Here is a 24,571-nt window from a genome sequence, read left to right as displayed (position 1 = left end):
CGGGGCTCCTCCAGTCAGTGCCCGGGAAGAGGAGTCTCAGGACGGCGTGGGATGAGTGGCTGCACATTTCTTAGGTCAGTGCTTCTCCTGGGACACAGGCCTCGGCTTTGCTCTGGAGGAACAGGGAGGAGGTGGGTCCCCAGTGGCAGAGCAGCCCCCTGGCTCCCACCAGCATCTTCCCAAACTGGGGGCAGAGGCCAGAGCTGCTGCTTTTCCCCTGACTACCCCTTGGTGGTTCCAGAAAGAAGACCAGGGGCCCCTCTGTACCTGTGCTGCAGGCTGAGGACCTGCTGGGTCAGGGCCCCGCCTCCAGGAAGCCTGCTCTTCCCTCTCCTGGAGCCGCTCCGCTGACAACCCTGCTACATTGGGTGTGGTGGCTGGCGCTCTGCATGGGCACTTGCCTGTGTGGCAGTAAATTAACCAAGTAACGCTATTCAGAGAGGAAACCAGATTTTATTTTCTTGGTCCACAGCCCCTTTTACCAGGCTGATACGAACCTTAAGCAAAGATAAGGGCAGAATAAAGATGGGGCCGGGGGTGGCGCGGAAGATGGGTTCCCGGGCTCAGAAAATACTAGCAGCAGTCACCTCCAGCTTCCCTAAAGAAGCTGCTCGGCAGCTGAAGACTGCAGGGTATGGTTTAGGAAGCTTCAGAGGTAAATCCAGGGGGGGAGAAAAAGGCAGATTGGGGCCTCGGGTGTGCTAGTTCTCCTGCCCCACCTTCCCTCCCTGGGGGCACAGAGGGCATCCGTGCCAGCCCTGGCTACACCTGGAGACATGAGTCCTGACAGCAAAGTGACGACAGCTCCTGGGATCCTCGACCTCTGCCTGGCTCCTGTCCTAAAAAGACTCTCACCCTGTAGGTTCCCTAGGTGGGTGTCAGACAGCCTTGGCCTGGAGCAGGAACGGGCCAGGCTGGACCACAGTTTTCGGCCTGATTCTCCAGATTTGCTGAAATTCAGTCAAAAGCGAGAGAAGACCCTGGACCCACGGGCCCCGGCTGCTGCGTTGCATGTGCTTGAGGAGGAGAGGACGGCCCTGGAAGGCCTGTCTCAGTCTCACCAGAAGAGCAGCAGCCTGACCCCTAGGGAGGGCAGGAGGCTGGCCGGGGACTTGGCTGAGCGGCCTCCCTCCCTGTCTGGCCTTGCCTCACTCGGAGCCCATTTCTCTTCTCTACGGCTCTGTTCTGCTCCAGCTCTCCTCCCAAAGCAACACGGCCCATGAGGCCGTGTTAGCCACCATGCCAGCGTCCGTGGGCTTCTCTGGGAATTCCCTGTGCCCACGCGGCCGCTCCCGTCTGTACCGGACAGGAGCCCGTCGGTGAAGGCAGGGAAAATGGCAAGTGGCTTTTGGTTGTCCCCTTTCCCTTTCAGTCCTGTTTCCTGCAAGTGCCCGCAAAGCCTCACGTCCCTGCGTTTACTTGGTCCTCTGTGAATGCTGTTAGTTTGCTCACAGAATTCCAACCCCAGAGCCTCTAATTCCTGTCTCTCTAGCTTCCCCCACAGCACATACCTTCCAGAACCATCCGATTCATCCCACCTCATCCACTTTGCAGTGGCTCTTCTCGACCAGCCTCATAACCTGAGGACACGGGATCCCAAGCTTGGGAACTGCGGGTGCACCATGGGTGCGGTATCAGCAGAGACCTGCTCAGCCTCTCACGTCTGGACTGTCGGGGGTGGACCAAGCTGCCGTGTCCTCCACATAGAGAGGGGTTCACGGGTGACCAGGGGGCCCCAGCCTGCGCCAGTCCTGCCCAGGACTGGTAACCTCCGCCTGCACAGCCTGCACACCCCTGAGCTGGCCTCGGTCAAGTTCATTTCCCCTCGTTGACCAAAGGCGGTGAAGCCTCGGCCCTGAAGTCCGCCCTCTTGTCCAGGGAGCAGAGAGCAGAGGTGCAGAAGCTTCTGCTTGCTTACTGTGCAGAGGCTACAGCAGGCGCGGGACAGGCTGGCTGGGCAGGGGTGGGGACAGAAGTGGAGGTAGATGACACAGGGGACATGAGGCCGGAGGCTTCTAAGGAGGTTTCTAAGGTCCCGTTGCGCGTCTCTGCACGTCCCTGTGCTACAGACAGGCACGACGGTGCCCCTTCGGTGCTAGGAAGGAACTGAACTCAGGCCGAAGACCGAGGGACCAGGCTTCCCCAGTCCTGGCGGGGGTGCGGACAGCACAGGCCGAAAGCGCCATATGTACAAACTTTACACGAAATAAATAAGGAGCTGTCATCGGCGTGGCCGCGTCTCCCCTGGAATTCTCCCACCCCCGTCAGAAGCCAGGCCAGAGCCTTTGCCAGGAACCTTCGAGGCCCCGGCCTTTCAGAACCCACTCCCTCCCCGGGAGTCCGCCTCAGGCCACCCGGACAGTGAGGACGGGGCCCCGCTCGCGCTGAGGGCCCCTGGAATGGCTCGGGGCCTCGTGCCCACACCTGAGCACCCCAGAGCCCGACATCGCCGCGCCCCTCCGAGGGTGACAGCACAGTGGGGGCGCCCCGCGGTCCCCGGGGCCCTACCCCGGTCTGAGCCTCCTGGCGTCCCTCAGGGCCGGGCCCCCTGCTCCATCTGCTGGTGCTGGCTCCGGACGGCAAAGCGGTTGACGTGCACAGGGATGGGCACCACGATCTTGGGGTTTCTCACGGGCTCCCCGGAGCGGCTGCTCACATTGCCGGCTTTGATGCGCTTCCACTTGGCCCGCCGGTTCTGGAACCAGATCTTGACCTGCACCTCGCTGAGCTTGAGGGCGTGTGCGATCTGGGACCGCTCGGTCAAGCTCAGGTACTTCTTGCAGTGAAACTCCTTCTCCAGCTCCAGAAGCTGCTCGCTGGTGAAGGCCGTGCGCCGCCGCCGGCTTTTGCCCCCAGGAGCTGTGACCCCCGCTGCTGCCACCGCTGCTGCCGGGGCCCCCTCCTCAGCGCCAGTCCCCAGGCTTCCCTTTAGCTTCGGTTTAGGGCCCAGGAGCGCCCCGGGGCCCCCCGCAGAACCGTCCAGGTAACCGTCGTCCTCGCTGTCACCGCCCGAGCCCTCTTCCTCCGGCTCGCTGCCTGCCGGGTCTCCCGCGGGCGCCTCCAGCTTGTCCTCATCTGAGCTGTACACCTTCCCCTCGGCTGCGGGCGGGGAGGACCGGCCGATGCGGGGAGAGGCAGACAGGTTGGCGGGGCCCGTGGCCAGGTGTGGACAGCAGGGAGAGGTGCAGGCGTGGAGCAGATGTCAGGGGAAGGGAGGGGGACGTGGGCGGGCGGGGGGGGGAGGTTTGGGAAGACAAAGAAATGGGAAGAAAGGTATTAACCAGCACAGACTTCACCACGGCAAAGTCGGGGAGGCACGGGGCATCTGGCATAGAGCGCCATTCCCAGGGCTGGGCACCCCCCCTGCCGCCACCACCAGCTCCGTACCAGCTACCTTCCTGGCTTCCTCCAAACCCAGACATGCAGCCGCAGGTCCCAGGATGGAGCGCTGTGGAACCAGGCTTAGGATCCTTCTAGTGGCCGGAGGTAGGAGGGCACTACAGGCCAGAGTAGAATTGGCTTTTGGGAGTTCCCATTGTGGCTCGGAGGTAATGAGCCTGACTAGGATCCATGAGGGTGTGGGTTTAATCCTGGGCCTCGCTCAGTGGGTTAAAGAGCCGCTGCTGCTGTGAGCCGTGGTGGAGGTCGCAGACCTGGCTCGGATCCTGAGTTTCTGTGGCTGTGGGCTAGGCCGGTGGCTGCGGCTCCCATTGGACCCCTAGCCTGGGAATTTCCATGTGCCACAGGTGCGGCCCTAAAAAAACAAAAAAACAAAATAAAAGAAGTGACTTTTGCAGGACAGAGTGGGAGACCCAGCTGTCACCTTTGCTATTCCCCCAGGACCCCTCACCTGGCCTGGCGGGACGAGACAAGTACTCACCTCTCTTCCGTCTCCCTCCCTTCCCTCTCCCCTCTCAATTCCAGATGGAAAGTTCAGGGCCATCTGATCCACCCCCCGCCCCCCAGTCAGGGTCCTTCGACCTGTTACCCAAGGACGTGAGAGTTGGAAGCTTTCCTATACCTCACCTTCCCAGCTCCCCTCAACCAGACCACCCAGCCCGGAGTGGGGAGCCCTCCCTGCCACATGCCGCCTGCTCAGCGGCCAGATTTTTCCGCCACTTACTTAGCCCCCCAGGATCCTTTCTTCCTTAATTTTAAAAAGACGTCATCACGTTTCCACCGTCCCTCTTTCCTAGCCAAGTTTGCTGAGAAGCACAAGCAGCTGCTTTCTGTGCATTTTCAGAATCCTGAGGACCCTGAGCTTGGTGCCAGTTGAGAGAACGGGAAGGAATGTGGGAGAAGGAGGAAGAAACGCACGTGCAGCGAAGGTGAAACACAGAGAGGGACGCGGGCAGGGAGAAACGGACAGCAGATGACTGCTTAGGTGTCTTCCCAGGCATAGAAACAGTTTAAGCCATACATAGTTCTGAAATGTAATTCAACCACTGGCTTTAAGCATCTCATCAGAGCTGCAAATCACGTATTACAAATGGTTTTAGTGTTGGAGTTTTACAGACTCCCTTATGTTGTGCCTGAAGGACCAATAAACAGTGGAACAACAAAAATCAAAAGAAAACCAACCAATTAGAAAAGAGAATAAGAAACAAACACTCCTCCTACACTGTTGGTGGGAATGTAAACTGGTGCACCCAGTACGAAAACAGTACAGAGGTGCCTCAAAAAAAAAAAAAAAAAAAGAGTTGCCATATGATCCAGCTATCCTAGTCCTGGGCATGTATCTTGACAAAACTATAATTTGAAAAGATATATGCCCCTGTAGGCTCATCTCAGCACTGTTTACAATAATCAAGACAAGGAAACAACCTAAATGCCCACCAAGAGATGAATGGATAAAGAAGACATGGTATATATATATATACAATGGAATATTACTCAGCCACAAAAAAGAACAAAATCATGCCATTCACAGCAACATGGATGGACCTAGAGATTCTCATACTAAGTGAAGTAAGTCAGAAAGAGAAAGATACCGTATGATATCACTTACATGTGGAATCTAAAACAGGACGCAAATGAACCTCTCTCCAAAACAGAAACAGCCTCTAGACATAGAGAACCAACTTGGGGTTGCCAAGGGGAAAGGAGGCACAGGAGAGATGGACAGGGAGTTTGGGATCAGCAGATGCAAAGCAGCGTCACAGGATGAATAAACAACAGGGTCCTACTGAACAGCACAGGGCACTATATTCAGCATCCTGTGACGAACCGTAATGCAAAAGAAGGTGGAAAAATGTACATAGATGTGTAACTGAATCACGTTGCTAGACGGTAGAAATTAACAACATTGTAAACCTTTGACAAAATAATAAAAAAAAAATACACCCATCTAGAAGAGAGAACAAGAGAAAATGGGTCATCCGCAAAGTGAGCAGTCACCTCCTTATCAATGGAGTTCTCTGTAAAGGGGGAGGCTTTGCCGATGGCGGGGCGCATCCATCTACATCACCACGTACCATGCGCATGCTTAGAAGCACAGTCTGAGGCTGCAAATACAACCCCAAGAAAAGTGCCTTCGGGAGTAGTGATGTGCTTCACAAGAGAACAAGGAGGTGGGCGAGCTTGGCTGGGGTGCCTCTCTGCCCCCAACATCCGCCTGATCTCCAGCAAGGACGTCCCAGGACCTCCAGGACCCGCCCAGGAACTTTCAGTTCCCTTCTCGGTCCCCAGAGTTGTCCTTTCTCCTCGCTGTGTAATCCACACCTGTTCCTTTTCCTCAGGAACCACATGTCCACCTTCCTTAGTGGCCAGAATCACCCACCTGCCCAGATCACCCACCTGTCACACCCCAAAGGTGTTGTGCTCCCCCTGCCCTGCCTTTTCATGCTGCATCTAACCTCCAAACCTAAGTGGCCACATCCGATGCTGCCCCTGCTGGCGGCACCCTCCCCCAGCAGGGGGCTGCGCTCTCTAACAGCTCGCTGCCCAAGCGCCCCGGGCACCCAGCTCCGTGCGCGCTGGCCACAGAGGGCGTGCCCCTCCCTGTCCTCACCTCCCTCCACCCCAGGCTTTCCTCGTCCCCTCCTCCCGAGCCAAAACCTGTGTTATTTCCGCAAGATTCACCTCCGTGGTCTCTTCTTTCATCACATTGATGCCCTTCTCGGCGCTGTTTATTTTCTGCCTCCCCAGAGCTCAAGCTCAACACAGCCTTGGCCTTCCTTGCTCAGGGGGTCAAGGATCTGAACTCTCCATCTTTCTCCTGAGCCAGGCTGTCCCCATCAGAACCCACATCTCTCTCATCTCGGTCGACAGTAACTCCAACCTCCCTGCCGTTCCAACCACACCCCCACTCTCTCTCACCACCCGGGCCCAACCCTTGGTTTTTAAGTTAGCTCCTGCCCCTGACTTCTCACCACTCCTCTGCGGTCCGAGTCACCTCATCATCGCTTACCTGATTCATGGGCATCTTCTCCAAACTGGTTTCCTGGCTTCTGCCCCGCCTCCCCCGTTCTTCTCTGATCCTGCACTGGCTTCTTGGGCTCCTTCAGGTCTTTATCAGTGAGCCCATCTCTGACCATCCTTTTTAAACTCCTAGCACGCCTAGCTCCCTTCTCTGCTCTACTCGTTGCTATAGTACATGTCATCAACTTTACCCATTTTTTTTTTTTGTCTTTTTATCTTGTTTAGGGCCGCACCTGCAGCATATGGAAGTTCCCAGGCTAGGGGTCCAATTGGAGCTGTAGCCGCGGGCCTACACCACAGCCACAGCAAGGCGACCTACATACACCACAGCTCACAGCAACGCCGGATCCTTAACCCACTGAGCGGGGCCAGGGATCGAACCCAAGTCCTCATGGATACTAGTTGGGTTTGTTAACCGCTGAGCCACAACAGGAACTCCTGTCCATTTATTTTATCGGCTATCTCTTCCTTGTAGAATAAGCTCCATGAAGGTAGCCACAGCTGTGCCGACACTGGATCCTAAACCTGATACACCAGATGGGAACTTCCTACAACACACACACACACAGTTATTTATTTACTTTTTTACTGCTGTACAGCATCTAGAATATTGCCTGCACAGAGTAGGCGCTGAAGACACACTTGTTCATTAAAGGAAAGAAGCTACTCCCCAAGCATTTCCTCACTCTCCATTTCTGCACCTCCTTTCTCAAGCCTCTCCTAAAATATTCCCCACGACCCTGCTCCAGGCAGAAAACACTCTCTCCATGAAGATTATTCTCCCCCTTCTGCAGTAGGCCCTCTGCTCCCACATCTGCTGGAGAAGACCCCATATGCGGTGGGAATCTATAGGATCTTAAGCTAAAAGAAATCAAGAACAATCCCCAATGTCATTACTAAACCCTCTAACATTTCATTTCTAATTTTTATTTAATTTTTTGGGTCATGCCCACGGCATGTGGAAGCTCCCAGGCCAGGGATCGAGCCCAAGCCACAGCAGTGACAACGCTGGATACTTCACCTGCTGAGCCACAGGGAACTCCAATTCCTTTCTTTCTTTCACCTTTTAGGGCCACACCTGCGCGCATATGGAGTTTCCCAGGCTAGAGGTCCAATCAGAGCTGTAGCTGGCGGCCTACACCACAGTCACAGCAACGCCAGATCCAAGACAGGTCTGTGACCTACACACCACAGCTCGCGGCAACGCCAGATCTTTTAACCCACTGAGCGGGGCCAGGGATCAAACACACGTCCTCGTGGATACTAGTAGGGTTCTTAACCCACTGAGCCACAATGGGAACTCCTCCAATTTCTAATTTTTAAAATGTGGTTTGCAGTAAACAGTAACAGCAAGGATAACAAGAGCTTGTAAAAACTCAGCCCAATATTACAGTACTTTAAACAGCTGCTGCAAAGGTAGAAACTGGATTTCAGGGCTTGAAGGATGAAATCATTGAGCACAGCTCCAAGCACCGGGGGGGTGGGGGGCTGTCTAATAAATCTATGTTGATGATGACTGAGATGAGGTGCCCAGGTCCCTTGATCTGGAATCATCCATCCCCCTGACTTCAGACAGGTTCCATCAAATCAAGCGCACATGTGCTGCTTTTTTTTTTTTTTTTTTTTTGGTATTTTTGCCTTTTCTAGGGCCGTTCACGCGGCATATGGAAGTTCCCAGGCTAGGGGTCAAATCAGAGCTACAGCTGCCAGCCTACACCAGAGCCACAGCAACGCGGGATCTGAGCCTCGTCTGCAACCTACACCACAGCTCACGGCAACGCCAGATCGTTAACCCACTGAGCAAGGCCAGGGATCGAACCCGCAAGCTCATGGTTCCTAGTCAGATTCATTAACCACTGCGCCATGACGGGAACTCCCACATGTGCTGCTTTTAAAGCCATACCAGAAGCACTGGCTCCCAGGCTCTCTTGGTTACTTGATCCCAGTGGGATCCTGCGTGGCAGGCAGAGAGTCTCTCTCCGAGCTGTTATGATCGGACCATTGAGGGGTCTGATAACAACTCCTGCAAGGACTGGGGGTGGGGAAATCGAAGCAACTGGGAGAGGGAAATAGGGCTAGTTCGCAGAGAGCGGGTCTGGGACAGTGAGTGAGGCAGGAGGAGTGGGACAGAGAAGGGAAGAGCAGGCAGAGAGAGGACCAGGCCAAGAGAGAGCTGGGCAGACAGGGTGGCAGAGTTAAAGGATGAGCCAGAGAAAGTGGAAGGGCTGAAACGTTTAGAGAGAGAAATGGGAGGAAAAATTGAATCAGGGGAGGAAAAAAAAGAGTAAAAAGTGGGGGGAAAAAAGCCACAAAATGCTCTACCTTTTCCGCCCTAAACACCGATACACATGGAGCCCTGCTAGTTGTTCTTTGCTCCACCAACAGAGGGCGCCCTTTAGAGGGCTGGACCCAAAGTGATGGAAACGTCCAAGACGAGGAGCCACACCGCAGGCCTGGAACGGCCTTACTGTTTTCTCATGAATTAGCCAAAAAATAAATGTAGATGATTTCCTTTTATCCAATTCATAGTATTAATAGTAAACATACTCAACACAAAAACTGCACATGGAAAAATGTGGTTTTGACTAAAAATTGACAGAAACACATCTTGTTGATAAAATTTCTATTTGCGAGATTTGATTTAGAAATAGTTGGAGCCAGTAGATACAATGTCCATAAGAGTAAAAGTCTACCTGCAGATGCCCTATAATTGGTTGACATGAACAAAAATACTTGATCAACAAGGCATCCCTGAAAATTTTACACGGGAAATAATGATTCTGGAGAGAATAATTTTAGCCAAAGGAGAAATGTTTCATTGGACCTAATCTGACTGTGCTCGTAGGAAGGCCAAACAGATAGAGGTTCTGTTCTCTGTATGAAAACGACTTTACTGGTGACATAAGAGTACATTTGAGGGGGGAAGAGAGAAATCGGTACTTTGGGATTAACGTATACCCGCTACTATATATACAACAGATAACCAGCAAGGACCTACTGTATAGAACAGGGAACTCACTCCATGTCTTGCAATAACCTATTGTGGAAAAGAATCTGAAAAAGAATACGTAAGGGAGTTCCCTGGTGGTCTAGTGGTTAGGACCCAGCGCTTTGACTGCTGCGGCCCGGGTTCAACGTCTGGTCTGGGAACTAAGATCCCACATTCAGCTGCTGCATGCTGCAGCCAAAAAAAAAATCAAAAATTTTAATTAAAAAAAAAATATATATATACACACACAAACACATGCACACATATATAACTGAATGTCTTCGCTGTACACTTAAAACTTACACAATATTATAAATCAGCTATATCTTAATAAAAAAAAAAGGATATATTGTTTTCAGCTTGTTCCCTCCAGGTAAGTGTACAGAGTCTGTGAAAAAACCCTGGGGCAGCGAGGACAGCCGGGAACCTCTAGGGATCACGTGAGTCCCTCCTTCATCCCAGGGAGCAGAAGTCGCAGGGTTGGAACCACAGCAATTGTAGAGTCCACGCCACGGCATCATTCCCACCCACGAGCAGCTCTCAGGCTCCAGGCACTGCCAGGCACTTCTTCCTGGAGGAGGAGGAGCCCTCACTTGCTAAGCAGCCAGGTCGGACTGGGGAGGCAAGTCAGACTCCAGCAGAAAGTAGCACTGGATTTGCCCGGCTCCCCAGGGTCCTGGCGTGGAAACTGCCCAGGGGCTGGAGGACCATGTAGGCCCCCAGCTCCGGGAACGGGCAGAGCCCCTGTGCCCTCGTCTCTCATCGGTCTGCTCAGCTCTTGCTGACCTAAAACCAAGTCAGCATTAGGCCCAGAGGAGAAGCCCCTCCCCCACAGTTCTGATTTCTCTTCCTTCCGTCAAAAACCCGCTACCTTCACACGCCCCAAACCCCCGGCCCCCCGGACCACTACCCAGCCTCCTGAAGGCAAAACCAATTTGGGTGGGAGCAAAGGTGGGGAAAAAAACAGACATCCCTCAAAATCCACTCACGTTGGCTATCACCTTCACTTCTTTCTTCTGGGCTGTGCCCACCGCATGTGGCAGTTCCCAAGCCAGGGATCAAACTTGTGCCACGGCACTGACCCAGCCACAGCAGTGACAAGGCTGGACCCTTAACCTGCTGAGCCGCCAGGGAACTCCTGCCACCTTCCTTTCTAAACCCTCATTTCATCGTCATGCCCAGTATGTAATTGTTTCTCTGTTCTTTTTGGAGACAGCACTTTCATCTTTTAGAGAAACGAGCTCACATCCCATGTGTTCACTCTCCCCATTCATTTCATGCCCCCCCCACTCCCTCCAATAATGTGAGGTACGGTAAGGAAAATTCATTTTCACTTTCTCTCTCTCTCTTTCACTTTTAGCATGACTCTTCAGCATTCTTTTTGTTTTGTTTTGTTTTACTTATTTATTTTTTTAGGGCCGCACCCCTGGCACATGGAAGTTGCCTACGCCACAGCCACAGCCATGCCAGAGCCAAGCTACCTCTGCGACCTACACCACAGCTTGTGGCAACGCCAGATCCTTAACCCACTGGGCTGGGCCAGGGGAACTCCTTTTCAGCATTCTTTACTCCAAATTGACATGAGCACCTGCTCTGCTCAGCATCACTGCCATCCAGAACCCCACCCCACCCCACCCTCCCCCGCCGGCTTCCCAACCAGTTCCTGGCGCTTCCCTGCGGCCCCAGCTCAGAGCCCCCTCAGGGTAACTGACACTGCCATTGTCATTGCCAAGAGCCTCGTGCATGACCTTTCGCCTTCCCAAACACTTTCACACGTATTATTTCATCTCCAAGCAACTTGCAGACATAGAGTTGACCTGTTAGCGGTAGTAACAGGAGGTGAGTCACCTTATTTTCAGGTGAAAAGAACTGAGTCTCAAAGAGGTTAAATGACCTTTCCCCATCACACAGCTCAAGACAGATTCGTGTCCAGAATCCTGGTTTCCCACATCTCCAGTCAGGGCTCTTTCTGTCCTTCCCAGTAAGACAGCTCTTCCCCCGCTCCAGTAACTTCCTTCCCCGGCGCCTCCCAGCAAATCCAGCCTCAGTTTAGGCCGTGCCCCTTCCACTGCCCACGCCAGGCACCTGGTCACCCATGCTGCCCTTCGCCTTCTCAGACAAGGCTCTTGAAAACGCCACAGGAGAGGCCTCACGCGCCAAATGTCGCCTTTGTCCCCAACAGGCCATGTCTCCCATCCTTCCCCAAGACAAAACTCCCACGGGATCTTTCGCTTTTTTCCCCTTCTTCTGTCCTTATGGGTTTGTATGATGTAATCTCACCAGTCAGCATTTCTTTCCTTTAGAAATGTATTCTCTCATAAAAAATAACACTGTCCATTTACGGGAACAGGTTTTTTCCTTTCTATTTAGGGCCGCACCTGCGGCACGTGGGAGTTCCCGGGCCAGGGGTTGAATCGGAGCTGCAGCTGCCAGCCTCCACTACGGTTCTCAACAACGCTGGATACTTAAGCCACTGAGTGAGGCCAGGGATCGAACCCGCATCCTCACAGAGATAGCATCGGATCCCTAACCCACTGAGTCACAATGGGAACTCCAACAGTTTTGTTTTAATATCAATTTTCTCTAGCATCTTGTGTACGATGGCCTCTCCCATCTCTCAAGGACAGCTCTTGCTTGTCCAGGAATCAGCTTCATTGCGGAATAGAAATTCGTCTCCCAGGAGGAGGGGAGGGGTGGGGTGGACAGGGAGTTTGGGGTCAGTAGATGCAAACTATTGCATTTAGAAGGGGTAAGCAATGAGGTCCCGCTGTACAGCACAGGGAACTCGATCCCATCATTTGTGAACGAACATGATGGAAGATAATATGAGAAAGAGAATGTATATGTGTGTGTGACTGGGTCGCTTTGCCATGCAGCAGAAATTGACAGAACATTGTAAATCAACTACCCTTGAATTAAAAAAGAAATTTAAGGTGAAAAAGAAAAAAAATTCTTCTCCCATCTGCATCTCTCTCGCCTTCCTGATTCACAGCGGTCCCAGGGGCCCAGCCCAGTATCCAGCCCCCAGGACTGCTTACCCAGCCACGGAGAAGGCTTTCCTCCCTAACATGGAAAGGGAACTGAAGGCACCTTCTCCTCTTTCTGGTGGATTGGGCACCTGTTTGGCGGCTGGGCCTGCCCAGCACCCCTTCCCCCTTGTGCACCCCCTTCTGTTGGCCACGGCTCCCCATCCACTGCCCAGGTCAGCGGGCTGCCATCACATCACAAGGTGGGGACCTTCACCGCCACACAGGAGGGCCACCGGGATCTGACCCCCCCGGGGACTTGACCCAAGCTCGTGAACCAATCATCCTGGGATTCTACACACCCTGGAATCCACTGGGGTGCCAACCTGATGACAAAAATTTAGAGCTGCTTCTGCTTGTGCCCTCCCTTTCCTCCCAGAAGGAGGGAACGAGGCGACGGCAGAGAGAGGAGCCAGACAAGAGCAAGAAAAAAGCCCCTTTGCTTTTCTGGATTCCCCTCCTGTATTTCACGGGATGTGAATCAATACACGCCCATTTTAGCCTAAATTAGGGCTGAGCTACTGTCACTAGCAGCCCCAAGAGTTCTGATGCCACACCCCACACCCGGCTGTAAACAGAAATGACAATAATCGAGTGACTCCAGGGAAAGTCGGCCCCTCCCCGCACCGCCACACATTTCCCATCTGAAATCATTTTTCCGAAAACGGTGGGAAGGAACCCAGGTCCTCCTCAAATTATTCGTAGTCTCACCAGATAAAATTCCACATGTTTGAAATTTAAGTTTTTAAATAATCCACCTGAGTGCGAATTTTTTTACTCCAAAGGCTGAGCCCCTAATACTAAGCTGAGAGACAAGGGATTTTGATGAAGGAAAAAGGAGAGGTTTGGGGCAGTCTGTTTGCTTATTTTTGTTTATTTGCCTGTTTTCCTGGAGAGAAAGGTAGCCCAGGCCTCAGTGGGACACAGCAGAAGGGCTTGGGGCACCATGTCCACAGGGTGTCTACACAGAGTGTCTCAGCAAAATGTGAGACAGGAAAGCTGAAAGAGGGAGTTCCCTGGTGGCTCAGCGGGTTAGGGATCTGGTGTTGAACCTGCTAAGGAGTGGGTTTCATCCCTGGCCCAGGAACATGCTGCAAGCACAGCCAAAATAAAAATAAAAAGAGAGAGAGAGAAAGAGCCAAAGACAAAATTTGAAATCTACCCTTATTAGATTTGTACAATGTCCTCTCCTGGCCTCTCCCATGTAAACGGTCCTTGGGATACAGGGCTACCTCTGTCATCGCCCCCAGGAATATTTGCCCTTTGCAGCACAGTAAGCGTCACCTGTTGCAACGCCTAGTAAGGCGGTCTTCCCCAGCTGAATTCCCGGGATGGCTGCCCGTATTCCCAGTGCATGGATACTACCCATCATTTCTTGCAAACCTATTACTTCAGGATGCTGGGCCAATATCTTCTCATTGAACCCTTAACTCCGCGAGGTAGCTGCTGTGGCCCTTACGGTATGGGTGAGAAAAACAGAGACTTCGGACGCTAGTATTTTGCTGTCAATCACCAAAAGGGTGGAGCCATGCTCTGTGCCCCAAACCTGTGTTCACTCCCTCTGGGCTGCACCCAGCTCTCTGTCATCACTGAAGGAAAAAGGGACTGAAGCCCACGGTCACCCTGTCATCCAGCCTGTACTGGATGGAGAAGGAACACGGAAGACCAGGAACCGACCTCAGCTTTTCTTTTTCTCACTCCCTGGCGGGCACGGCTTCCTTCCGCATTGTGTCAAATCCGTCATAAGTGATCCCCAATCTTTGTGTGGCCTTTTGGCCTCTTCCCACCTTTATTAAACGTTCCTCTCATTCAATATGATGGCTGTGCGTGGCCATGGCTCAGGTGACACCACTGGATCCCCGATGGCAGGGCCTTTTCCCTCCTAAGTGCAGCCTGGTTTCACTCGAGATGTCTGTGCCTGAGGCTGCCTCCTCCTGGTCGGCTCCTGACCACAACACTGAGAAGCCTGGAATCTCCTCCATCCCTCTGCCCAGGAATCTTTTGTTGTCGTTGTTGTTGTCTATGTTCCCAGGCCAGGGGTCAAATCAGAGCTGTTGCCGCTGGCCTCCACCACAACCACAGCAATGTGGATCCGAGCCGCATCTGTGACCTACACCACAGCTCACGGCAGCGCCAGATCCTTAACCCACTGAGCGAGGCCAGGGATCGAACCCGCGTCCTCATGGATGCTAGTCTGATTCATCTCCGCTGAGCCACGATTGGAACTCCAGGAATCTTTTTTTTTTTTTTTTTTTTTTTTAAAGGAAACAATTCATGAACAAATGTATCCTTACAGATAAAACAGAGTGGTGGAGCTGGAAGTGAGCTTAGAGATCCTCGAACTCAAACCCCTACTTTCACTGATGAGGAAGCTGAGACACAGAGAGTGTGACGGGCCAGGACCACGCCGTCTCACACCTCCGGTGTCTGCAGAACCGTCACATCCATTCTGGCATGAAGCACTTCCTACCTGCACTCTCGGGACAGTTTCATCCTCCTCGCCCTCGTGCAGCCCCGTATCACCCTTCTCCCTGCTGCTTCCAACACGGAGTCCCAGTTTATCCAGCACTGCTCCTCGAGCACCGCTTCCTCCGTAGTTCACAGTCAAGCCATCGGCTCCTGTTCCCCCAGCTCTCAAGTACTCTCCTGTTCCCCCATCCTCATCCCCCCACAGTGCTTTTTACTCGTGATCCTGGCTCTGCTAGTCCTGGCAGCTCCCCCCCATCAAGCCCCCCACCCGATCGCCACCACCCCGGCCTCGGTTCTAATTCAGACGTTGCCTCTCATCCCTGGAGGAGTATTCCTTTTGCTTCCACAGGGATGGGCAGGGGGTGAAGGCACTGTTTCCTGGCCACGGGCTGCACAGTGCTGTCTCTTCCTACCACATCCGAATTCTGCTCGTGAAGGTCACTCTTCTGTCACACCAAGTTCGAGCCTCTCTTTCCCCATCACTCTCCCAAAGAGCACACGCAACCTGCCCCACGTGACTCCGAGCCACGCCGTTCTCCCAGCAGGAGCAGCGTATTGCCGGTGAAACCCCCAGCCTCCTCTGCCCCCCCCTGCTTTGTCCAGACCTGCTGCTTTGTCCTTCTCACCGTCACCACTGCAGCCAGGGCACACCCCCTTCCTGGGAGCCCTGGCCTCGTCGCGGGTCCAGACCCCAGCACAGCCCGTCCCGTTCCCTCCGGGTCAGAGTTCTCTCCCACAGACAAACTCTTCCCTTCTCATCGTTTCTCTTGAAGCGTCTCTCTTTTCGTGCATCTACTCCACCGCTTTCTCATCGCTGTTTCCTAATTCCCGATCCACTTCCCCGCCAAGATCCTTCTTTCCGTTATTTCCAAGGCAAAAGCCTCGCTCTCCTTGCAGCCCACTGTAACATCAGTCTCAACGCAAAGCCCTCGCTTGTCATATTATGTTCCTCCTTCTCTCCAGTGAAAAGACTTCCCCCTCATTATTCCAATAACCATCTCTCTCCTGTTATTCCCAGTATGGATTATTCGTGCCCATCCCTCTACATATAAGAATTAAGCTCCTGGAGTTCTCCCGTGGTGCAGTGGGTTAAGGATCCAGCATTGTGACTGCAGCAGCTTGCGTCACTGCTGTGGCACAGGTTCGATCTCTGGCCTCCTGGCCTGGGAACGTCCACATTCCATGGCTGCAGCCAAAAAAAAAAAAAAAAAAAAAAAAAAAAAAAAGGAATTATGCTCCTAATCATTTATAATCTGCATCCTCAGCATGCTCATCCTTTACAGAGGCCACGGCAGAGATCCAGTCTGTCTGCCAGCCTTCCCAGTGTTGCCTTCACTACGGCACAGGGCATCTCAGCAGCCCAGTCCCAGCCTCCCGATAAAATGTTCCACTGTTGTTCCTGAGATCCCTCTCTCTCTCAACCACAGCTTCTTAACCCTTTTTGTGCCATGAACTCTCTGATAGTCCAACAAAGCCCATGAATCCCTTCTCAGAATAATGTTTTTGGAGTTCCCTGGTGGCCTAGCAGTTAAAGAACCAGCATTCTCACTGCCATGGCACAGGTTCCATCCCTGGCCCAGGAACTTCCCCATGATGTGGAAGCAGCCAAAAAGAAAAAAAAAAAGAATAATGCTTTTAGGTGTATAACATAAAACACGTAATGTTAAGTTAGGAGCCAAATATACACACTGTAGTTACCAACTATTTTAAGAGAATTTGAAATATAATCACTTGTTTCTTATTTAATTTGCTAAACAACAAGATGTCTTTGAAGATTATAAGTTCCTATGAAAATATTGTGATTTCTATTGGTGGCAAAAAACCTCAGGTTCTGTTGAAACCACTCTGCTTTCCAGCCTATCTTCATCATTAAGGGAAGTGCCAATTTTTAGGGGGAAGTTAGTAGAAATAAAGACGCAATTTTTTCCCCACCCGTAATTGAAAAGACCTCCTCACAAGAGGTGAAGTCCATGGTGACAGCTCGACCTTAAATGCTGAGGCTAGAAAAATAAGCTTTTAATTCTATGAAATTGAAAGGAATGTTAAAAGCCACCTGCACTAAAATGTTTACGTTACAGATGAGGAAACTGAAGCCTAGAGAAGCTAAAAGACTTTGAGCCAATCTTCTATAGCCAGAGCCACAGCCACGCCAGATCTGAGCCACGTCTGCGACCTACACCACAGCGTGTGGCAACACCGGATCCTTAACCCACGGAGTGAGACCAGGGATCGAACCCGAAACCTCATGGTTCCTAGTCAGGTTTGTTTCCACTGCACCACGACGGAAACTCCCAATCTCCTGTAGCATCTTAAAAACACCACTAAGGCAGTAACAGATACACAATAAGTGTGCCCCGAATGGAACTGAGCGGCTTGCCAGAGCTGTACAGCTAATGAGTGACAACGCTGAGATCTGAACCCACGCGTCACGATGCCTAAATAAACGTTCCTTCAGTCCTGTTCAGTTAATGCAACATTTGCCTTTCGATAAATGTCACTGGAGCCATCACTCTCCCTGTAGGCTCGTCCTCAAAATTCCTAGGAAAACACTCTCCATCACTCCCAGAACCATCTCCATCCCGTTTCTTACAGCAGAAGTCTCTGTTCCAAGTCCCAAATCATCCCCTGCTTTACTCTCAAGAGCAAACTGATCTTCGTCATAACGGATGATACCTATTCTGACAGTGCTGGACGGTCACCCACCACACTTGCCGGTGACAACCAGGTGCCTCGCTGACAGCGATCAGCATTCGACTGTCTATCGCAGCCCCAGGAGGTCTCCCCCGTGTCCTGGTACCGTGTCCACTGCTGCTGCTAACCTCCGTTCAGAAACGAGCACAGCTCTTCCCGGTTAGTTTTTAAAAACACCGTTCACGGCGCTGCCGTCTCCCAGGTTTGCCGCGTCAGTCTCTTTTCTATACCGTCTCGACCACCGATGTTCTTTTCTTCACCAGGCTCAAGGCCGGCTTTATCTTTCATCTCAGTCTCTCACTGTACTTTCAGCGTCAATCCTGCAATGACATTCATCCCTCTCCTCTCAACTATTTGTTCTCGGGCAATCCAGCCCTTTGCAGGAGCAACGAATCATTGCTCAGGACACCTGTAACTTAAAGTTTTCTTCTGCGTTTCTCCCAACAGACAGCTCTTTGCATCCTCCCCCATTACGTAGCATCCTCGTCACCTGTCCTCCTTGTGACATGCATTTGCACCACATCGTCTGGGCAGCTTTGATAGCTCAGTCGGAGCTCACACACGCCTCCACATACAAGATTATTTCTGCCCATCCCATCCCAGGCAGAAATCTCTTTTTCTCCTGTTCATTTAAGGGCTTACTGCTCTCTTCTCTCCATATTCCTAAAGCATTGAGGACTTTGCCGTCTACCCAGTTGAAACTCCCTTTCCCCCAATCCCTTTCACGTGACTGTTCCTACACGTCTCTAGGTCTTTTGTGTTGAGTATGGACCATACGTGCTACTGAGCACCTGAAACATAGCTGGGCTGAACTGAGATGCGCTGCAGGTGTAAAATACACTCTGGATTTCAAAGACTTAGTCTGCAAAGAGGATATAACACATGTCATTAAATTCTTTTCTGTTGATTGATGCTGAAATAATATTTTGGACACATTGGGTTAAAGAAACCATATTATACAATTAATTTCACCTGTCTCATTTTACGTTTTGAACGTGGCTCATTATTTTAAAGACCTAAAAGACTTGTTGGCCCTATTCTGGGCTCTTCTGTTTATTCATACTTTTAAATCTCATTCAAAATTCAAAATTCTTTTTTCTCTCTCCTACTAGGACACCTTCTCCAAGTATCCCTACTGCTCCCACACTCCGAATCTAGCATGGTTTCCAATATCCCGTCCTCAATACCTTTTCTATGTAATTATTTCTGCACATAGTATCTCTTCTGGCCTCATAAGATAGCTTCCACCCCTGCAAGCACATCATGATAAAGTTCTGCTGTCTTCTTCAGCAGTTCTAGTACCAACTGGGTGTTATCTGTCTCCACTCTCAGCAACGTTTTTAGATACGGTCCTAAATCCCAACAAAAAGAACTTCGCTCATCATCGTCCAAAGTGGCAGATTTTCACGGTAATTTCACTAAAAGGGCTAGTAATTACACAACACTAGACACATGTAAATGAAGAATTTCAGACCCATGTCACCCCTGCACACTGGGGCAGCAAGTCTTCCTCTGTCGTGGCAAAGGTACCACTCCTTCTCCCAACTCTGCTCATGTGGAGGTTTCATCCCATTTTTCGCCCCGGGAACTCTCTGACTTCACGCTAAATGCTCTCACGCAATCCTCAAAGTGGAGTAGGCATCTTCCCACCACTTTCAGCGTGGGGCCATGTGTCATCACCCCCCCCCCAAACCGATCTGACGTCTAACGTTTCTGAAATTGCCTTTTCTGTCCTCAACTATTTTAGGGAAACGTCAGGATTGGAAAGGGAGACACGAGGGCGGGGCGAGGCGAGGCGAGCTTGCTCCAAGAATGATAAGGAGGAGCCGTCGCCAGCAAGCCCCCCCATGCATCCTCCTCTTCGAATGCTCCTGAAATCTCTCCTCACAGCTCAGCCCCAGAAGCCCCTCGGTAAACCCTCTATGTGTATCTCTTCCCAAAATGAGCCATCACCTTGACGTCAACACTTCCCCAAACTCTTCCTCCCTAAGGTTCCCTTCCCATCATTCTTCGCAAAGAAATCCCTTGTCTGTACTCCGAGAACAGCAATCAATCTCCTTCGGCTTCCAGCAATTTCTTCAGGTGAGGAAGCTCTTTCCTTCATCCTTCTCTCTATAAAAATTCCAGTTTCCTATCATTCCCAGCATAACATTTTTAAAACCTTTTTAAAAGTTACTCCCGGGAGTTCTCCTGTGGCACAGCGGGTCCAGGGTCGGCCATTGTCACTGCAGCGGCTGGGGTCACTGCAGTGGCGCAGGTTCACTCCCTGGCCCGGTCACCTCCACATGCCCCGGGTGTGGCTTAAAAAAAAAAAAATTTACTCTGTGTGTGGAAACTTTTCCCTGGTTCCTACTAGGGTATTTATTTAGCTCCTTTCAAATCCTCTCAAGACAGAACTCTTCCACACACACACACACACACTCTTCTGGCCCAGAAATACTGTTCCGTTTTCATCAGCCAAGGCTGGAACCCTGCACTCATCATCCCCATCGACGGCCCTCTGCTCTCTCACGTTCCCTCTGGAGAATGTGGGCACGCTGCTCGTTCGCTCGTCCTTTCCTCTCTCCTACCCTCAATATGTCTCTTCTGTTCTTTCCCTCTGCTATTCCTTCCTCTCTCTCTCTCTCTCAATGTCTGGCTTTACAGCCAACATTCTACCTGCTTCAGAAAAGAGCCCCCACTATACAAAGGGGTCAAAATAAGAACTGAGGGGAAGCTGAACGAGGAGGCCGGGTGTCTCCCCATGCCAGGGGGCTACCCCCCAGCCCCGCCCCCTCAGTGCATCCCTTCCTCCGGGGGGTGTCCGGTTCTGTCCTCCGGGCTCCTACTGCCTCCAAAGCCAACCTTCTGATGCCCGCCTTGCCCTCTCTGCCTGGGGACTATCCTGTTCCCCACCCCCACAGACCCTTGCCTCTTCCCATCGCCCTGTCGGCTGCTCCTCCCCCCACATCTTGTGGACATCTCCTCCCACCTTCCAGTCCTCCCTAGGGATGCTCAGACTTCAGTCTGTGGCTCCTCCTGGTCCAACCAGTGGGCAAAAGACAGGAGCCGAATCCCCAAAGCCAAAGGGCCCAGGCTAAAGGGGAAAGAAGAGGAAAGCAGATTCTACAGCAGCCCTTGGGGTCGAGATGTATTAGCCCCTTGGACAATTTCAAGGAAGGGCCCAGAAACCTATCCAGGAGTTGCTCTCTCCTAGCCAAGGACAAAAGGACTCCTGCATCTATCTCCGTGTCTCCCCTCGGGTGGCCCCCAGGCCCCCTGGGGTCACTTCCACCTGCCAAGCTGGGTGTGTGAAGCAGAGTCAGGTTCATTCTGATGCTAAAGAACTTGAAGCTTCAGGAAGCCCACACTCGCACGCAGCAGTCCCCGTTTTCCCTTCACTAGAGCCCACCCACCAAATCCTATAAGCTTTGGATCTCAGCACACCTGAACCTGCTCCTGGATAGCGGAAAGCCTCTCCAGCTTCTAGGGATTAAGGATAGGTAGGGAGGCCTGTTTAGAGGGATTCTAAACAGGTTTCGGTTTGAAGACACTTGCCTCTGTGGGGAGAAGGCCTCCTGGAGGGGCCAGGGTTCCTGAATTAGCTCTTAGCTGGATCTCACTGGTTCCAGAATCTTAGGTGGATTCTGGACTCCAGGCCACACCCAACCCTCTTCAGCCTCTCGCCTTTCCCTCGGTCTCCCAATCAAGCCCAGCCGGTCCCCTGCCAGCTAATCATCTTTTAGGACCCCTAGTTTGTTCCTCAAGCTTCGCTCTACCTGGGCCAATTCAGAAGTGCCCTCTACAACTGAGAGGAAAGCCGGCCATCAACACCTGCCGGCACCACTTTAAGACCCTCCCTTTGCCCCTGAGGTCTCGGAAGCCCTCCCTGAACTGACAGCTGCCTCACTGTATCCCCCCAGGGGTCCTGCCGCCGTCCCCAGGCATCCCACACTCGCCGCCTCTCTATTCCCCGCAGAGGAGAAAAATGAAGGGGTTCCGAGGAGGAGACGGGGGAGCCGCGGCTGCAGGGCCGGCTACTGGGAGGAAAGGCACTAATCTGGCGGGCAGCTCTGGGAGGCGCTTGGTGAGGCGTCGGGCACTCTGGAGACAGAGCAGGGCGGCCCTCCTGGGACCTAGAGGTGCCGCGTTGGGAACGGAAGTGGAGGGGGTTCCGCAGAACCCGCCACCGGGGGGTCTAGGATTCCAGGGCTCCAGGCAGGTGCCGAGGTTCGGAGCCGGCGGCGGGCAGGGGTTTCCAGGTGAACGAGCCTCCCGCCCGGCGCCCCGTCGGCCGCAGCACTTACCCGGCAGACTTGGGAAAGTCTCTGAGAAGTGCGGAGGCGGGGGCGGCGGGGGCTCTGCCACTTTCTCCCGGGCGGGCAGCAGCTCTTCGGCTTCCAGCCCGCCCTCCGGGCGTCGGCCGCCCGGCTCGGGGTTGTTTCGGGCGGCGGTGGCGGCGGCCGCGGCGGCGGCGGCGGCGGCGGCGAGCTCCGGGGGCCCGTAGAAGGCGTCGGGCGGCTCCGCGAAGCTGGGCAGCGCGGTGGTCAGCGCCACCATCGAGGGCACGGCCTGGCCCAGCCCCGCGCAGAAGGTGTTGGTGAGGCGGCCGGCGAAGGAGGCGAGCGGGGCCAGGGGCGGGAGGCCGGCGGGCAGCGGCGCGGGGGCCAGCGCCTGCGGCAGCACGAGCGGCCGGTAGGGCATGAACATGGGGTAGCCGGTGTAGAGCAAGTGGCCGGAGCGCGGCGGCGGGGGCCCGATCAGCGAGTCGATGGAGAAGGCAGTGCCCGGGCCCCCGCCGCTGCCCCCGGGGGCGCCCCCGCCTCCGGCTCTCTGCATCGCGCCCGGAGCTGCGGCCGCCCCGGGGCGCTCCCCTCCGGGCGCCGCCGTGCGCCCCGCGGCTCGGGCGCCCCGCGCGGACACGCAGGGCTCGCTCCCTGGCTCCCGGGCCGAGGTGGCGGCGGGGCGCGGGCTCGGCGCAGTGTGGCTCCGGCGCGGCGCTCCCTCGCTCTCATAAGGAGGGAGGGGGCGGGCGAGCGGGCGGGCTGGGGGTGTCGCCCTCCGGACTCATCCATCTTCCTCAAATTACGCTTCACTTCCTCCCTCCGCCCGCAGCCGCCGCGCCCGGCTCCCGCTCCCTCCGCAGAGCCCGTTCCCAGCGGCCCGGCCGGCCGGCCCGGGACCCCCGCCCGCCCCCGCAGCCCAACCAACTATTATTAATGGAGATTGATGAGGCCGGACACGCCGCTTTGTGAAAGTTTGCGGCGGACGAGAAGGCGGCCGCAGCTGCCGGGCCGGTGCCCCGCCCTCCACCCAGCCCGGCCCCCCCGCCCCCCCAGCCCCGGGCGCCGACTGGGAGCAGGGACTGGGAGGTGGCCCCGGCGGGGACCGAGCGCGCGGCGGGGCTGGACCGCAGAGCCCCCCGCCCCGGGCGCCGCCCTCCTTCGGACTCCGGGCCAGTCCCCCGAGCGCGCCTCCCCGCCGGCCGGCCCGCCCGCCCGCGACGTCCCCTCCTCGGCCCCCGGGCGGACGGCGCGGCGCGGCGGGCGGGACGGGACCTCGGCGCCCCCTCGGGCGGCGAGGCGGGGACGGCAGGGGGCGCGCTCGGCCGCCGGGCGCCGCGGCTCCAGGGCCTCTCAACGCCGGGCCCTTTCCGTCCCCGGTGGAGCCAAGTCCCCCTCTCTCCTCCCGGCTCGGGCTCTTCCTCACTCTCTCCTCCGTCGCGGACCCCCGAGTCCCTCACGCTGGCCTCTGTGGCTAATTTCCTCGAGTGCCCACACTCTGCCAAGGACTTACCATTCCTCTCACTTTCCTCCCTCCCTCTTCCTCCCCCTTCCCTTTCCTGCCCTCGTTTCTGTCCCTGTCCTACTCGATTGTTCCTCTTTCTCACACCCCATCCCGGTCCGCCTCATTCTACACCCCCCCCCCATTTCTCGCCTGTATCTCTGTCTCGTCTGTCTGCTTGTCTGTCTATCTCTGCCTCCCTCCCTCGCGCTCTCTCCCTCTCCTGCGCTATTAATTTCCCTGATTGGCTCCCCGACTCCAGCGCCGCTGATGAGCCCTATTCATTCCGGGCCTGACACTCTCGACCTGCCCTGGCTGATTGCTGGGGGCTGGCCCCAGGAGCGCTGATGAGCCCCAAGGGTCAGCGGCGCTAATTATCCGCTAATTGCGGATGACTCTGCTCACCTCCCCCCTTCTCAGTCGCAGCGATGGCGGCGCCTTTTACCCTCCCCCTCCTCCCGATTCCCAGAAGTAAGAGTTGACAATCTGGAGGCAAAAAGTCACGGGCACTTTTGGTTGATAGCAGGGTCGGGTCCGCGGAGCCTAAGGCTTTTAGGACAGGCGAGTCAGCAGAAGAAGAGTGACGGGAACTTCGGGAGACAGAATAAGCCTGGCCAGCTCAACGAGGGTCATCTGGGCACTGGGAAACAGTTCTTCAAGTGGGGCCAAGGAGAGGCAGGCAAGTTGGGATTAATAATAGCGAAGCCAGGCACGTTTAGGAAGCTGCAGTCTAAACAGGGGAAGTTATTTGGTTCAGAGGAAAACCTACACCAGCATCTCAGAGTCTCAAGACTGTGCAGGACAGGAGGAAGCTCTGGATCTCAGTGACCTTTGTCCAGTTCAGGGGTGTTGTGTTGGTCTATGAACACCACTCACGTTAAGCTGAGGCATTACCCTGTCACCACACACGGTCACCAGAGTGGGACAGAAGAGGGTGGGGTCCAAGGAGCTTTCTTTGGTTATGCTTGGCTGATGATACATGCGTCCAAGAGGTAAGGGGAGAGAAGTGTGGTTTCGGCGCAATCCTGATCCATCTTGGGCTCTACAATCAACTCAGTGAAACTTCTGGGGGACGAGTCTGGTGGGAAGATGTCGGCATGGAAAGAAGAGATGCCTTAAGTCTGGGAGCACCAACTCACTGCCAATGTACAAGGATAACCCTTATCCGTCCTCCTAAAGATATTTTTCGGAACTCTTTGTAAAATTAACCAAG

At 54.1% G+C, this 24,571-nt stretch overlaps 1 protein-coding gene across 1 annotated transcript; it reads right to left on the bottom strand.

Moving 5' to 3' along the window:
* Positions 434 to 22,454, bottom strand: GBX1 (gastrulation brain homeobox 1). Its single transcript, XM_003360076.4, has 2 exons — positions 21,882 to 22,454; positions 434 to 3,099 (listed from the first exon to the last, which is right to left on the bottom strand). Exons 1-2 carry the CDS (start codon positions 22,411 to 22,413, stop codon positions 2,534 to 2,536), a joined length of 1,098 nt encoding a protein of 365 aa, XP_003360124.1. The 5' UTR covers positions 22,414 to 22,454; the 3' UTR covers positions 434 to 2,533.

This window comes from Sus scrofa, chromosome 18 (assembly GCF_000003025.6).
Source record: "Sus scrofa isolate TJ Tabasco breed Duroc chromosome 18, Sscrofa11.1, whole genome shotgun sequence".
NCBI classification, from domain to species: Eukaryota; Metazoa; Chordata; class Mammalia; order Artiodactyla; family Suidae; genus Sus; species Sus scrofa.
The sequence above is the reverse complement of the archived record's forward strand: the minus strand, read 5'-3'. Positions and strand labels throughout refer to the sequence as shown.